This window comes from Podarcis bocagei, assembly GCF_964188305.1.
Source record: "Podarcis bocagei genome assembly, chromosome: 9".
NCBI classification, from domain to species: Eukaryota; Metazoa; Chordata; class Lepidosauria; order Squamata; family Lacertidae; genus Podarcis; species Podarcis bocagei.
In genome coordinates, this window is record NC_138134.1 from 4556373 (window position 1) to 4569907 (window position 13535).

At 44.4% G+C, this 13535-nt stretch overlaps 1 protein-coding gene across 1 annotated transcript in view; it reads right to left on the reverse strand.

Moving 5' to 3' along the window:
• Positions 1-859: 859 nt before the first annotated feature.
• The window catches only part of BOD1L1 (biorientation of chromosomes in cell division 1 like 1), a 39805-nt gene continuing 27129 nt past the window's right edge, over positions 860-13535 (reverse strand). Inside the window, exons 17-25 of the mRNA XM_081207545.1 lie at positions 11258-11325; positions 10428-10503; positions 10315-10349; positions 8364-8412; positions 5971-5999; positions 5041-5125; positions 4421-4619; positions 2263-2403; positions 860-2167 (exon numbers count right to left, since the gene is read on the reverse strand). Of these exons, the coding sequence (XP_081063671.1) occupies positions 2059-2167; positions 2263-2403; positions 4421-4619; positions 5041-5125; positions 5971-5999; positions 8364-8412; positions 10315-10349; positions 10428-10503; positions 11258-11325 (791 nt within the window). The 3' untranslated portion in view covers positions 860-2058. The remainder of the gene's footprint in view (positions 2168-2262; positions 2404-4420; positions 4620-5040; positions 5126-5970; positions 6000-8363; positions 8413-10314; positions 10350-10427; positions 10504-11257; positions 11326-13535) is intronic.

A 13535-nucleotide genomic window follows, 5' to 3' on the forward strand; every position in this document is an offset into this window, starting at 1 on the left:
CATTTGGATAGTGTCCTTTGAACATACCATACTTTTCTCTCTATAACACACAGATTTTTTCTCCTAAAAAGTAAGGGGAAATGTCTGTGCGTGTTATTGAGTGAATGTGTGGTCCCTGGAGCCGACTGGCCAGAGTGCAGGGGCAAAAATCCAATCACACGTCAGGGAGGAGGAACGCCTGAAGAGAGGAAGCTGTTGCTTTCCTGCATTCTGCCTCAGGGTCTTACTGCCCACCCACTTCTGTTTCGGTTGCTGTTTGCTCAAACAGAACAAAGAGCAGGGAAATCCCCTCTCCTCCAGGCAAGCAGAGGGGAAAGGAAAGGATCGCGTCCTTCCTTCTAATTCCACTCCGTGCTCCGGTGCTGCTGCGTCCAGGGAAGCATTTTAGGGACTCGCAGGCAGCCGGAAAACATGCAGGTGGGAGAGAGAGAGGACTGGCTTGGGTGAGTGGGGGGAAACTTTTGCCTTCCTTTTCTCCCTCCCGTTAAACCCCTCTCCTGCATTCTTAGCCAGCTGCTTCTCTGCACACCCCTCTCGTGCTCCTTGTCCCTTCTGTGTTTTTCCTTCCCTCCCCACTTAAAACGTGGTTACAAAGCATGGATCCACATGGATCCTCAGGCTCGTTGCATTGGGTCACCCCAAATTCACCATCAGATCACATGTCTGTGGCCACAGCACGAGGCACAAAAATGATACATCCACTGTTTCATTCAGAATCCCCCCCCCCGTTTTCCTCCTCTAAAAACGATGTGCGTGTTATGGTCAGGTGCGTGTTATAGAGTGAAAAATACTGGTAACAAAATTTTCTTACCCATTGAAAAAGTTAATCTAGCGACTTAAAAAAAATACAGGACTCTAGTTTTGGGAAATGTTTTATAATTTATATATAAAAATTCAGTAAGAAACAAAGTAGAATATTTGACAGAAAAAATCACATTACAACAATAAAAGTCCCCAAAACAAAAAGAAAACAAATTAAAAAACATAGAATGCTGAATTTGGTTATAAAACATGAATATGAACATTTTAAAATAATCTCAGGTTATTTGGCAACTTACCACATCCTTGCAAGAGACAAATTCTGATAATTAAAAAAAACCCCAAAACTTTACATGAAACCGAACTTGAAGATTTGTTCTTGTGAGAGTAAAATGTAAGTATACTAATGATTCTGGCAGCAGGGCCAGGCGCTACATTCTCTTTTAATACTAGTATATAAAGTGTGAGATAAATGGTGAAGATCTTTAAATCCTGAAGGTGATACTTTAATTTCAGTGTTTCAATTGAAAAAGAGAAATACTGAGAGAAAAACATTTAGAAGCTTCAAAATGAGACAGTTTCCACTGTTTCAGCTGAAGGGGTCTAGTTCTATCTGAATGAACTCTAACTACTTTGACGCTGGGATAAAATTTACAGATGATAATATATTTCCAAGTGAATAGGGTGCATTTACTAAGCACTGTAAATGCAGTTTTTAAACTTTTACCATACAGAAAGCCACGAGTGTGAGGAAAGAAAGTAAAGTCTCCTCCTTATACTAATTCTACTTGACTTGAATACATGCAGGAAAGTACTTTGCCAGTTAATCAGAGATTTGTTGAGTTCACTGAAAAGGAGTCCCTTCCCGCGCCCTAGACAATGCTAATGATGGCTGCACAACATTTAAGAATCCAGTTAAAATGACCAACGTAAGATAACATCAGAACAGCCCGCAGAACAGTCCTTGCTGTTTGATTAAGTTCATACGCAGTAAAATACATTCTTCTTTAAAAGATGTGGCTTATGTACAAAGGGTGTCATTAAGAGGCCACTGGTGATGAGCAGATTGGAAGCATCAGCGAGTCACTCTCGACCATCTCTACTTGAGGTTCAAAGTAAACTTTTGCAATGCTTATAGACTTCTGCATAAACAAATAGTGTATAAAGCTGTTTAAATATGTTACATAGGTAACATGTTATACCTTGGAAACAAGCGCATGCAAAGCCTCTTTGTTTTACAAAGAAGCAGAGGAGAGTTTGTTTGTTTTCCCTTCCCCATTTGTCTGGCGTGGGGCAAAACTATCGCTTGGACTTCTTCGCCTCAGGTTCATCGCCCCTCTGGTGACTTTTCTTAGGCGACACCATGGGACTGGCTTCTCTTTTGCGCTTGGTGGGCTGTAACCTTGAACTGAAAAACAAACCAAAAAGCACGGTGAAATTACTCTGGAGAAGACGGCGTAGAGATATTCACAAACTAGAAGTGGCTTTCATTTCCATACTTACTGTGACCCAGGAGATTTATTGGATTTTGCAACGGCAGGTGACTGCTTTCTCCCTGCTAACTTTCGATGGTTTGGAGGAGGAACTGCACCAGGGCTTTGATTTTTAGATGTGGCTCGTGTTGTGGGCTTGCTGGGCTGCTTTCTGAAAAAATGAGCAGATAAGCGTATGTAAACAGGATGGGTTACCTAGCAAATATAATAAAGTAGCACAAAAATTAAAAATGAATCTGTGCTTTCAGAGACACTCTTACACTGGCCATTCAAAAGCAAGTAGCAATACTCGGCAGTCTCATGTTGGAATTGAGGTATTCTGCTTTCTGAAGTTAAATGTGCCAGTCGCACTGCTAAGTCTCTGTTTCGATCACAAGCAAGGACCTGAATCCTAGCAGAGGGAGAAACAGCAGGGGTGGTGGTGGTGGTTTGGAGTGGGGAAGTGGCAGGCAGGCAGAGTTGAGCTTGCACAGCCCACTGCTTCTAAATTGGTCCCTTATGCTAACATAGGAAGCTGCCTTAAACAGATTCCGTCCACTAGTTCATTTAACTCAGTACAGGCACTGACTCTCTCAGGTCTGAGCTGAGCTGACCATCTTGGCTATAAGTCCTGGAAGACTGGATTCCTGCCTTGCTGGCCCTTTTCCCACCTGGCCTGGGAAGGCAGGGCCCGGACTGACTCCAGCTGCAAAAGCTGAGTCTGCTGAACAGACTGTTGGGCTGGGGTATTGTTTAGGGGGCTTCTGTTGCTGTCATTGATATTATTTTTAGTATCTTTATTTTTAGACCTGATGATTTATGTGGAAATGGCTCGGTTTTATTGTGTACTTTTTGATGTTTTTTGTTTATTGTTTATGACTCCTTTTGTAACTGTAAATATTTTCCTGTTTTAAGCTGCCTTGAGCATGGTTTTAACTATGGAAATATGGCATACAAATAAAATGATGATCGTGACTTTGTAAGCGTTGTTGCTAGAGATCCTTTTAATTGAAGCTGCTGGGGACTGAGCCTGAGACCTTCAGGTGCAAAGGATGTGATCTCCAGGCCTTTTCTTTTGACCTAACAGAACTGCCATCAGAGTTCTGTTATATACATTTCCTATTATACAACATGGTCCATTCCTATTGTGGAGTAGGAATGATTTTAATGTGGAACTGCTGATAAAGCCTTATGAGGAATGGTTGATGGAGCTGAGTATGTTTAGCTTTGATATATTTGAAGATGGCGATCATATCTCCTCTCAGTCTCCTCTAATCAAGAGCTGTCACATAAAGGATGGAACAAAGCTTGTTTTCTCCTGCTCTGGAGGGCAGGTCCCCAAACAAATGGCTTCAAGTTATAAGAAAAGGAGATTCTAACTAAACATCAGGAAGAACTTTCTGACGGTAAGCACTGTTTGAAAGTGGAACGAACTCTCTTGGGAGGTGGTGGGCTCTCATTCACTGGAGGTTTTTAAGCAGAGATTGGATGGCCATCTGTTAAGCATGCTTTGGTAGAGATTCCCACATTGCAGGGGGTTGGACTAGATGACCCTTGGGTCCCTAAGCTACTGTATCCTCCAGTGTGTGCATCCACACATGTGAGTGAAACAGAGAGGTGGGGAAAGAGACACATTATTAGTCAAAAACTAATAATGTGGCAAAACCTCTTTGACTCCTACCCAGGGAGTCAGTTTCTGCAATAAAGTTTGGATTGCTAGACGTGAAGCCTTCATGGGTCTAGAATACATTTATTTATTTCAAAAAAATTATACACCACTTAACTGTAAAAATATATGCACCCAAGATGCTAAGAGATCACCAAGGGAGGGAAGGTTGTAAGACAAATTTGCTTCCTGAAGAAGCAGGTTGGCTAGAGTAATTTAGCAATAAAATGAAAGTATGAATATGGAATATATAGAAAGTCTCATCATTTTTTCCATAAGCAACAGCTGAGCAAAAGTTTTGGTAGGTAGGGATCACAAATGAAATGCCTTTATTATATTTTTATACAGAAAGATGAGGCAGAACTGGATTTGGGATGGATTCATTAATGACTGGAGTCAGAGGCCAGGATTCAAAGAAGTACAAGGTTGTGTCTGCTCTGGACTTCTTCCATTCCCACCACAACCCTCCATGCTTGGTGACGCATCTAGCCCACTGCCCAAGTCTCTGCAGAGCCAACGTTACCTTTGTGCTTCCAATCTTGAGGCTGACCGTGTTGTGGCCCCTGAATGTATTTCGTCAGCATCATCACTGTTGTCACTGTCCTCCCCTCCGTTATCGCCACTCTCCTTGTTTTCATCCTTTTCATCTTTGTCTTTTGTCTCCTCTTCAACAGCAAGTGTTAGTTTCTGACGTTTTTTGTCTGGCTCAAGTGTGTCCTTCCCTACAAAATTTTATAAACACACTCAAATTTCCACCCAAGCCTCCAGAAGGGATATGGATACTTACTTTAGAAGGTGAATTCTAAATGGACCCCGTGAGTGGAGTAAGTAATTTTCCATTTCCGTAGCATTTTAATGCATACTTGTTTAAAATCTCTCCAAAAACATTTACAATAGTTTACTTCTTTAGTTCACAGCCAGAATTCATAGAAAACCCAAGGGGTTGTAGGCAAGCAGCTGGGATGTACCATTCCTGACATGAGATTACAGCAATTTGCACATTTCCCCATAATATTTACTTTAGCCATAACCCAATGATTTTCCCCTCGATGAATAAAGGATAATAAAACTGATATTTGTATAAGCTAACATGCACCTTAAACAATAGAAAAAGTTAAGAGAAGCAGAACCTCCATGTTTTACCTGTTTCTTCTGGTGGAATTAGAGGTCGTTTCGGCTTCCTTCCCCTTCGACGCACAGCCACCTCTGCCTCCCCTTCTTTAGCTTCCTAATAGTTGGAAGTAAAGGGGGAAACAGTAAAGAAATTGAAAGCATACAGGGCTTCTGGCTGAGAAAAAAAAGACAAGGGGAACTCATAAGAGGGCTTATAAATTTATTGACAGTACGGAGAGGAGAGGAACATATTGCAGCACACTCTACTTATGTACTTGTTCACAAAATACACACGTCACTTAGGGGAAACATGCAACAAGATGCGGATTTTTAATTTGTTTTTTTTAAGAATTAGAAAAGCTCAAAGATGACAAACTGCTGAATGACTGCTACCCATGATCAGGTGTATAGTAAGGCATACAGTGGTACCTTGGTACTCAAAACGCCTTGGTTCCCAAATGCCAAAAACCCGGAAGTAAGCGTTCTGATTTGCAAACGTTTTTCGGAAGCCAAACATCTAATGCGGCTGTCGGCTATTGTTCCTGGGGTGCAAGCACCAATCAGAAGCTGCACCTTGGTTTTTGAACATTTAACAAGTCAAACACACTTCCGGAATGGATTAAATTTGGCGCTTTTGTTTTTGCTATTTATTTTGAGTTTTGGTTTTTGAGGCTTTTTTGGTTAATTTGTTTTTGTGACTGTGTGGAACCCAGTTCAACTACTGATTGACTGTGTGACTGCGGAAATGAATAAAAGCCCCCCATCCAAACAATGACTATCATCAGTGCAGGTAAGAAAAAAAATGTAATTTAAATTTTTTTCATCTACAATACTGTCTTATTTATTTTATAGTACAGTACATTGATTATTGCTTTCATTTTATGGATCAATGGTCCACAAAATCAAACATTTTTAGGATCAAAGTGGAAAACAATTTGCACTAAAAGATCTTGAACTTACTTTGTGTCTCTCATTCAATGAACCTTTGACTAAAAAAGGAAGAAAAAAATGTGTTAAGAACTCTACATAAACTGCAACTCTGAACACACAAACTGTTATAACCGTCATTTTTCGTATGAAGTTTAAATTAAACTTAAATGACCAAGGAACTTTTAAAAAAGGATTTCTTTCTAAAATTCGCCACAGCATAATAAAGCAAAAATTAAGTTATTTCTGGCAGAGATGTCCACCAATGGCAAACGGAAGGCAGCTCAGGATTTTGAAATGCTTGATGTAAATGCTACAGTCTGGTAAAAAGGTGGATGCAATTGGTTACTTCCCATGCCAGCAGCCTGAGTAAATCATGCAGTTGCTTTGCTTCAAAATCTTACTGGAACAGTGTATGAAGCAGTGAGTCACAGTGGTTACTTTGCCATTTGACCCAAGCACCCTAAACCAGTGTTTCCCAACCTTTTTTGGGCAAAGGCACACTTGTTTCATGAAAAAAATCTCGAGGCACACCACCATTACAGCCCCGTGACGTCAGCGCGCAGCGTCACGCCGGGAAGGACATGAATTGCTAGCAAATTACATAATCACCTCCTTGAGGGCTGGCTCATCTTCTCCGAAGGCAGAACCCCATTAATTAACAGCACAGACTCACACCATAGCCAAGACGAGGGGGGAAAACCTCAGTCATGCACAGTCATGCACATGTGGGGGCTAAATGAGGACGAAGACCGGGCAGAGAGCAGGGTTCAAATCACCCCACCTGGCCAGGGCAATCCCTGGGTGCTCCCTTGGGCCACTCGCCTGACCCACCTCGCAGGGCTGTTGCGAGGATAACACGGGGAGAACCACGTGCGCCCCCGGGAGCTCCTTGGAGGAGAAAGCGGGCGATGAATGCAATGCACGAAATATATGAGAGGCGACCAGGTTTTGCAGGTGAGGGGCCCCCGCCAGCCTCCGCTTCCAACACCCGGTGCAACGACGCCGAAGTTTCCCCCCGGGCTCGGCTCGGGGAGCAGCGCTGCTCCCCCCTGGCTCCCCTTCGCCCTCCCGGCTCTCTCTGCCGCCCACTGGGGACCCCCCTCACCTGCCAAGTCCGGAGCGCCGGTGGAAGTTGCATGCATGCATGCAGGGCGCTGCGTTGCCATTGCATTGCACTGCACTCCATGAAACGCCTGCACGCATGCATTGCCTTGCACGCCCGCCAAGGGGTCTCCCCGCGGTCCGATGCGTCCCCTCCGGCGCGGATGCAGCATTGCAAAAATAACACCCCCCCCGACGCAGCCCTACCTGGGGGGCAGCCTCCGCCTCCGCCGCTCCGCCTCCGCGGGGATCCCCGGGCTCCATCCTGCCGCCCGATCTCCGCGGGGGCGCAGGCAGGCTGCGCGGGGTCTGCGCGGCAGAGCCCCTGCCCGCCCAGCCGCCGCCGCTGCGCTCATTCCATGGCCGGGAGAAGAGCGCTTCAAACAAAACGCCCGGCCCGCCAGGCCACGCTGGGAAACGTAGTTCGCGCACCCCGCGCGGGCGCGGAGCCCAAGGGCGAGGGGACTACGGATCCCGGCAGCCCCCGCGCCGGGGACGGAGGGGGAGAGGCCGGGTGCAGGGATGGAGGGATGGGTGGGCGAGCGAGTGAGTGAGTGGCAGCCGCCAAGCCTTGGCCGAGAGCCAGGAAGGGCCTCCCCGGAGGAGGAGGAGGAGGAGGGAGGCGCAGAGCGGGAGGGAGGGAGGGAACCCCAGGGGTCATCTAGTGACGGCGCCCCAATCGAAAATTTGACTTTAAAAAAAAAAATCTTTCGAATTTTTTAATTTTCCCCGCGGCACACCAGGCAACATCTCACAGCACACTAGTGTGCCGCGGAACAGTGGTTGGGAAACACTGCCCTAAACTGCCCTACTCACAGAAGTGGGAAATCTCTGGCATCCATGTCAATGCCACTGAAATCAGTCCACTTGGAAGCTGGACAAAGTGTTTTACTCATCTTTGAAATAGATGGGGGAAGGTCTTTGCATGCATCTCAGAACTACCATTGTTTTGTAGACCCACAAGAGTTTATACAGTGGTACCTCTGGTTATGAACACTTCAGGTTATGCGGTCTGCTAACCCGGAAGTAGTTGCTCCTGGTTGCGAACTTTGCCCCAGGATACGAACGGAAATTGCGTGCCAGACGTACGCGAGCAGGGGAAGGCCCCATTAGAGAAAGCACGCCTCAGGAGAAGAACGGTTTCAGCTTAAGAATGGACCTCTGGAACGAATTAAGTTCGTAACCAGAGGTACCACTGTATAAGGCTATATCTGAATTTTTGGAGTAGTAACTCTTTAAGGAAAAATGGCTGAGTTACAGATGCACCTCATCCTTTCCACTCTTTCTTCCTTTCCAAAGAGATTTTTTTTTTGAATAATTACCTTTTGGAGTAATCATCTGTCTACTGCTAGAACCTGAAGACTGCTGCATCTAATTAAAAACAAAAATAGCAGTATATTTCTATAGTGCAGGATTAGAAAAATTAAAACACGTTCAGGCCCTGTTTAGGTCTTATCACCCAAAGAGAAAACACCCACTGAATGGAGTTGTGAGGACAGATGTTTTCCCCACCCCACTCCAAATGAAGCCACATGTCTCCCGACTCCTTTAGACACTGACAGTGCATTTCTGCAGCACAGAGCTTTGCAGATCTGTGGAGGCTCCTTGCAAGAGTGGGAACCCTGGAAGATCAGGATTCCTAGTCCCATGAGTGGCTTCCGTAGATATGCAAGGCTCTCTACTGTGTGAAAGTGCCAAAAAACTCAGGTGCCTGTGGGTGGGCGCAGGGTGAATGGTGCATATTTGAATTTAATCTCTACAGTGGTGCCTCGCAAGACGAAAAGAATCCGTTCTGTGATTCTCTTCGTCTAGCGGTTTTTTCGTCTTGCGAAGCAAGCCCATTGAAGGATTAGCGGATTAGCGTTATTAGCGGCTTTTAGAGGCTTATCTGCTCATCGGATCAGCTGATAAGCGGCTTAGCGGCTTAGAAAAAGGGGGGGGGGAGGAAAAAAACCAGAGGAACTCGCAAGACATTGTCGTCTTGCGAAGCAAGCCCATAGGAGATTCGTTTTGCGAAGCACCTCCAAAATGGAAAACTCTTTCGTCTAGCGAGTTTTCCGTCTTGCGAGGCATTCGTCTTTCAGGGCACCACTGTACATGCGTTCTCTCTTAAGATGATAAGTCCTGAAGAGGGCTATACTGTTTCTTCAGTTAATGCAAATAAAAATAAAATAATCTAATATGCACACGCACATTCTTTGTTACGGTCCAAAGACTCGCAAAAATCTAATATGCAGTACATTTTACAACTCAAGACCATTTCTCAGATCACACAACAACAAACCTGGCTTTGCCATGAAATCTACAGCTGACTTTTCTGTGAGCTGGCAATAATAATAATAATAATAATAATAATAATAATAATAATAATAATAATAATAATAATAATTTATTATTTATACCCCGCCCATCTGGCTGGGCCTCCCCAGCCACTCTGGGCGGCTTCCATAAAAACCAAAAATACAGTAAACATTTTAAAACCACTGCTTTCAATGAAGCTCACACGTTCAGCTGCCAATCACTAAGTGCTGCAGTGATCCAGTAGTTGACATGTTTTGGGTCAATTCATACCCCCAGTTTAATAGTTCTTTTATGCAGTAGCAGTTATGCCTTCCTCCCACAGAGATGGTATGCCTTATGGCAAACAGGCAAACACGGCGTTGGTGCCTCCACTGGGGGTGACCATGTCAGTGCCCATTTGTGGACTGCCCTGCCTCGTGAGGTTTCTTCTTCTCCCTCATTACTGGCTTTCAGGAGGAATTTAAAAACATTCCTGTTTACCCAGCCATTTGGTGGATGAAAGATACTGGCAACCCTGAAATAATGGAGTGAGAGAACCTCATTGCTTTTCAACTGTTTTTAATGATATTGTTACAGATGTGTTGGGTGCTTTTGGAAGAAAGTGAGGGATATAAAAATAATAGCATGAAGAAAATACAGGTTGTCAATTTATATGCTGCCTTCCTGGCTGGACAACAGACCTCCAAGGCAGGTGACAAAAAAAGAAAATCTGCACCAACCCACTGGAAATCTTGAGTTACCTGAATATCACAACTATTTTCGAAGGTCCCTTCCATTTAAAAAATAATCCGCTATAGTGTGGGAGAAAACAAGGGTAATGCCTTGAGCTCAGGGAACCAGCTTAATAGCCCACGGGATCCTGGCCAATGTTGTGTTATTGCAATTGAAAAAAGTATAAAACAGTGTTCCACAGAGAGCCAGCAATCCCACAATATGTGAGCATCCAAACAGAATATCCATCCAAATGCTTACATTTCCAGTTCTTGAGTCAGCTTGTGAAACTTGACCTGAAAGGAAAAATAAACCTTCTGAGTTTAATGAAATGCTGAAGTACATTTTCCATGGTGACGCAGCTCTGTACTTACCAAGCAGTGCCATTATTTCAATAGGATATTTACGGGGTCTTCCTCTTTTCCGCTTAACTGGTACTTGCTTTTTTTCCTAAACAAAAGGACAAACAAATGTTGTTTAAGTCAACTCAAGGTGTCCACTAAGGCAACTGGATTATGAACAAAGAGTTTTGTGTTACATTAAAGGACGAACCAATTTATTGCTGTGTAAGCTTTCACTGACTAGTGCCCACAAAACTAATACAACATGTCCAGAAATAGTGATTCTTCACATTATAGTCACATTATGATAGCGTCATTCCCAACCTCTCTCACACACCATAGATTAAGTCAAACATTTTCTTTTAAGTTTCGCTATTTCAGTGGAGAGTTAAAAATCCGCTAAAGTCTCCTCTCCCATTGAAATCAAAACCATGGCTGGGATGGATTCTTAATAGCCAAGGAAAGTTAAACCATTTATAAGCTCTGGTGTGCACCAACGTTATTCACAATCATAATAATTACTTAGTATTTGTGTGAAGGTCAACCAGTGGAGCTATTTTGAGTGGTTTGCGGTTTATTACAGCCCCCAGTAGCCTGCTTGGACCAATTAGTGAGGCACTTTCCAGATAAAAGTGCTCACGACCATTCCAACGTGCACTTCAGAATATATACAGAATACAGAATCAGTTCTGGTTTAAGCAACTAGACTTACTGGGTACTTCTCTCAAAATTCAGCAAATTCTCTCCTCCTTTTATTCTCCCAGCCTCCCATCCTGGGAGATCTTCCCTTCTCTTCCCTTCACCAGCCATCCATCAGGAAAGTATACTTTCAAATAACTATCAGAATAGGCCATGTTACTTGCCTCAACAGGATTTACACTGGATTTCTCATCTGACTTTTCACAAATATCCGCTTTGCCAACAATCTCATCTGCAGGAAAAAACGTTTTTTAATTTAAAAAAAAACCCACAAATTAAATCCCCACCATCATTTTTGAGCAATTGCTTAAACCAGTGACTTCCTCTGAATTGTACATCGCCTGGTTTTCACTTGCAGCACACCCCATCATTTCGACTTCTTTGACAATCTAGATAAACATCAACGAATATGCAGCTGCTATAACCTATCCTACAGTTTGCTGCATCATGTATCACTGCATACACCTGTGCTTCTATGGCAGGGATCAGCAACCTTTTTCAGCCGTGGGCCGGTCCACCATCCCTCAGACCATGTGGTGGGCTGGACTATATATATATATATATATATATATATATATATATATATGGGGGAATGAACAAATTCCTATGCCCCACAAAGAACCCAGAGATGCATTTTAAATAAAAGGACACTGTCAGGGGTTCAGAGACAGAGGCACAGGTGAGGGGGGAGACGGAGAGCGATGGGGAAGAATCACAGGACAGTGAGGAAGAGGATGACAATGACTTGAGGTCTTCCATGAGTCTCTGAAGTGAATCGGAGGATTCCCAGAAGGGGGCGCCCCTAGTCAGGCCAAGGGGGGTCACAGGGGGGACCTGCCAGGAGCAGGGAAGCAGCAGGGAAACCCCGAGTGGGAGTGGGAGATCGGGGCCGGCTTCCCAGCAGGAACGAAGTGAAGAGAGTGGAGTTCCCAGTGTGACACACGGAGCGGAGCAGGAAGGAGACAGGGGAAGGAGATCGGGGCAGGACGTCCTGCCGGAAGAGGCGGAGAGTAGTACAGGGAGTAGTGTAAGTGTCAAGAGGAAGGTCAGGGGTAGCGAACGCGCGCCAAGTTCAAATGTGGAGGCGCGCGGAAATGGAGAGAGCCCGGAGGAGGAGCCTGGCCCCAAAGCACGAAGGAAGGGGGAACAGGCATCTGAGGAATCTGCTTCAGGAGAGAGCAGGAGGGAAGGAACCCAGGGGGGCAGAAAGACCCTGCGGAAAAGGAAAGACAGGAGGAGGTGGACTAGCACAAGCCTCTTAAGCTGGTGTAGGGGCGGGACCGATTCAGAGGGGACTTAAAACGTCTAGGCTAAGAGACGCGGGGCTGCGCGCCTCGGTTGTGGAACCAATAATGAACTGCAATAAATATCCTTGTATATAAGAAGAACCTGGCGTTGGTCTTTTGTGAGCTGAGACCTGAGGCAGCCCTGACAGACACATTCTACTCATGTAAAAAACACGCTGATTCCCGAACTGTCCGGGGGCTGGATTGAGAAGGCAAATGGGCTGCATCCAGCCCCCGGGCCTTAGGTTGCCTACCCCTGTTCTATGGGGTAGGTATGCAAAGGAACAGGATATTTGCTTAATACAGTGGAACCTCAGTTTTCCAACGTAATCCGTTCCAGAAGTCCATTCGACTTCCAAAACATTTGAAAACCGAGGCTCAAAGGGACGCCAGCAAGTTCAATGGGGAAAATTGAGAAACATGCCTTAGAAGCTGTTTGGCTCTTGAGGGGCATTAGAAATTGGAAGCATTCACTTCCGGGTTTTTGGTGTTTGGCTTCCAAAATGTTTGGCAGCTGAGATGTCCGAAAACCGAGGTTTGACTGTACACAGGAGCATCAGTTCTACTTATTCACTAGACTGTGGTCCAGACATGGGTGGACTATTCTCCATCCAGGAGGAAGGAGGCTCTTTGGCGCTGGGGTTGCCTGTTTTCTGAAAAGGGAGCTGCATAACAAGGTGGACCAGGAGATGTTTCTGGAGTCTGTAAAACTTGAGTACTGTTAATTAGAATGTTGCAAATGTGTAAAGACATATTGTGTAAAGTTATATTGGAAGAAATATGATTTAAAATTATGATTAATGATTTATATGGATTGATAAAGGAAGATTAACTCTATTTGATTAATCAGGAAAATAGTCAGAGAAAAGTTTAAGCAGGAATTGAACAGGCACAGTCGATGGAAATAGGAATGGATGGAAAAGTATTAGAAATTAAGAAAAAGTATTTTACTGTGAGTAGCAAAGGAGAGAGGGAAAAGATGCCTTGAAAGGGGGGATAGAGGTCAACTTTTACATTTGTGTCAAATTTGAATTAATTTGTTAAAAATTTGGAAAACTTATAAAAATTAATTGGGGAAAAAAGAGAAAAGAACTGGGGTTGCCAACCCAACACCAACAAAAGCTTTCATTGGTCCCTCCCCAAAAATGAAAGGTGT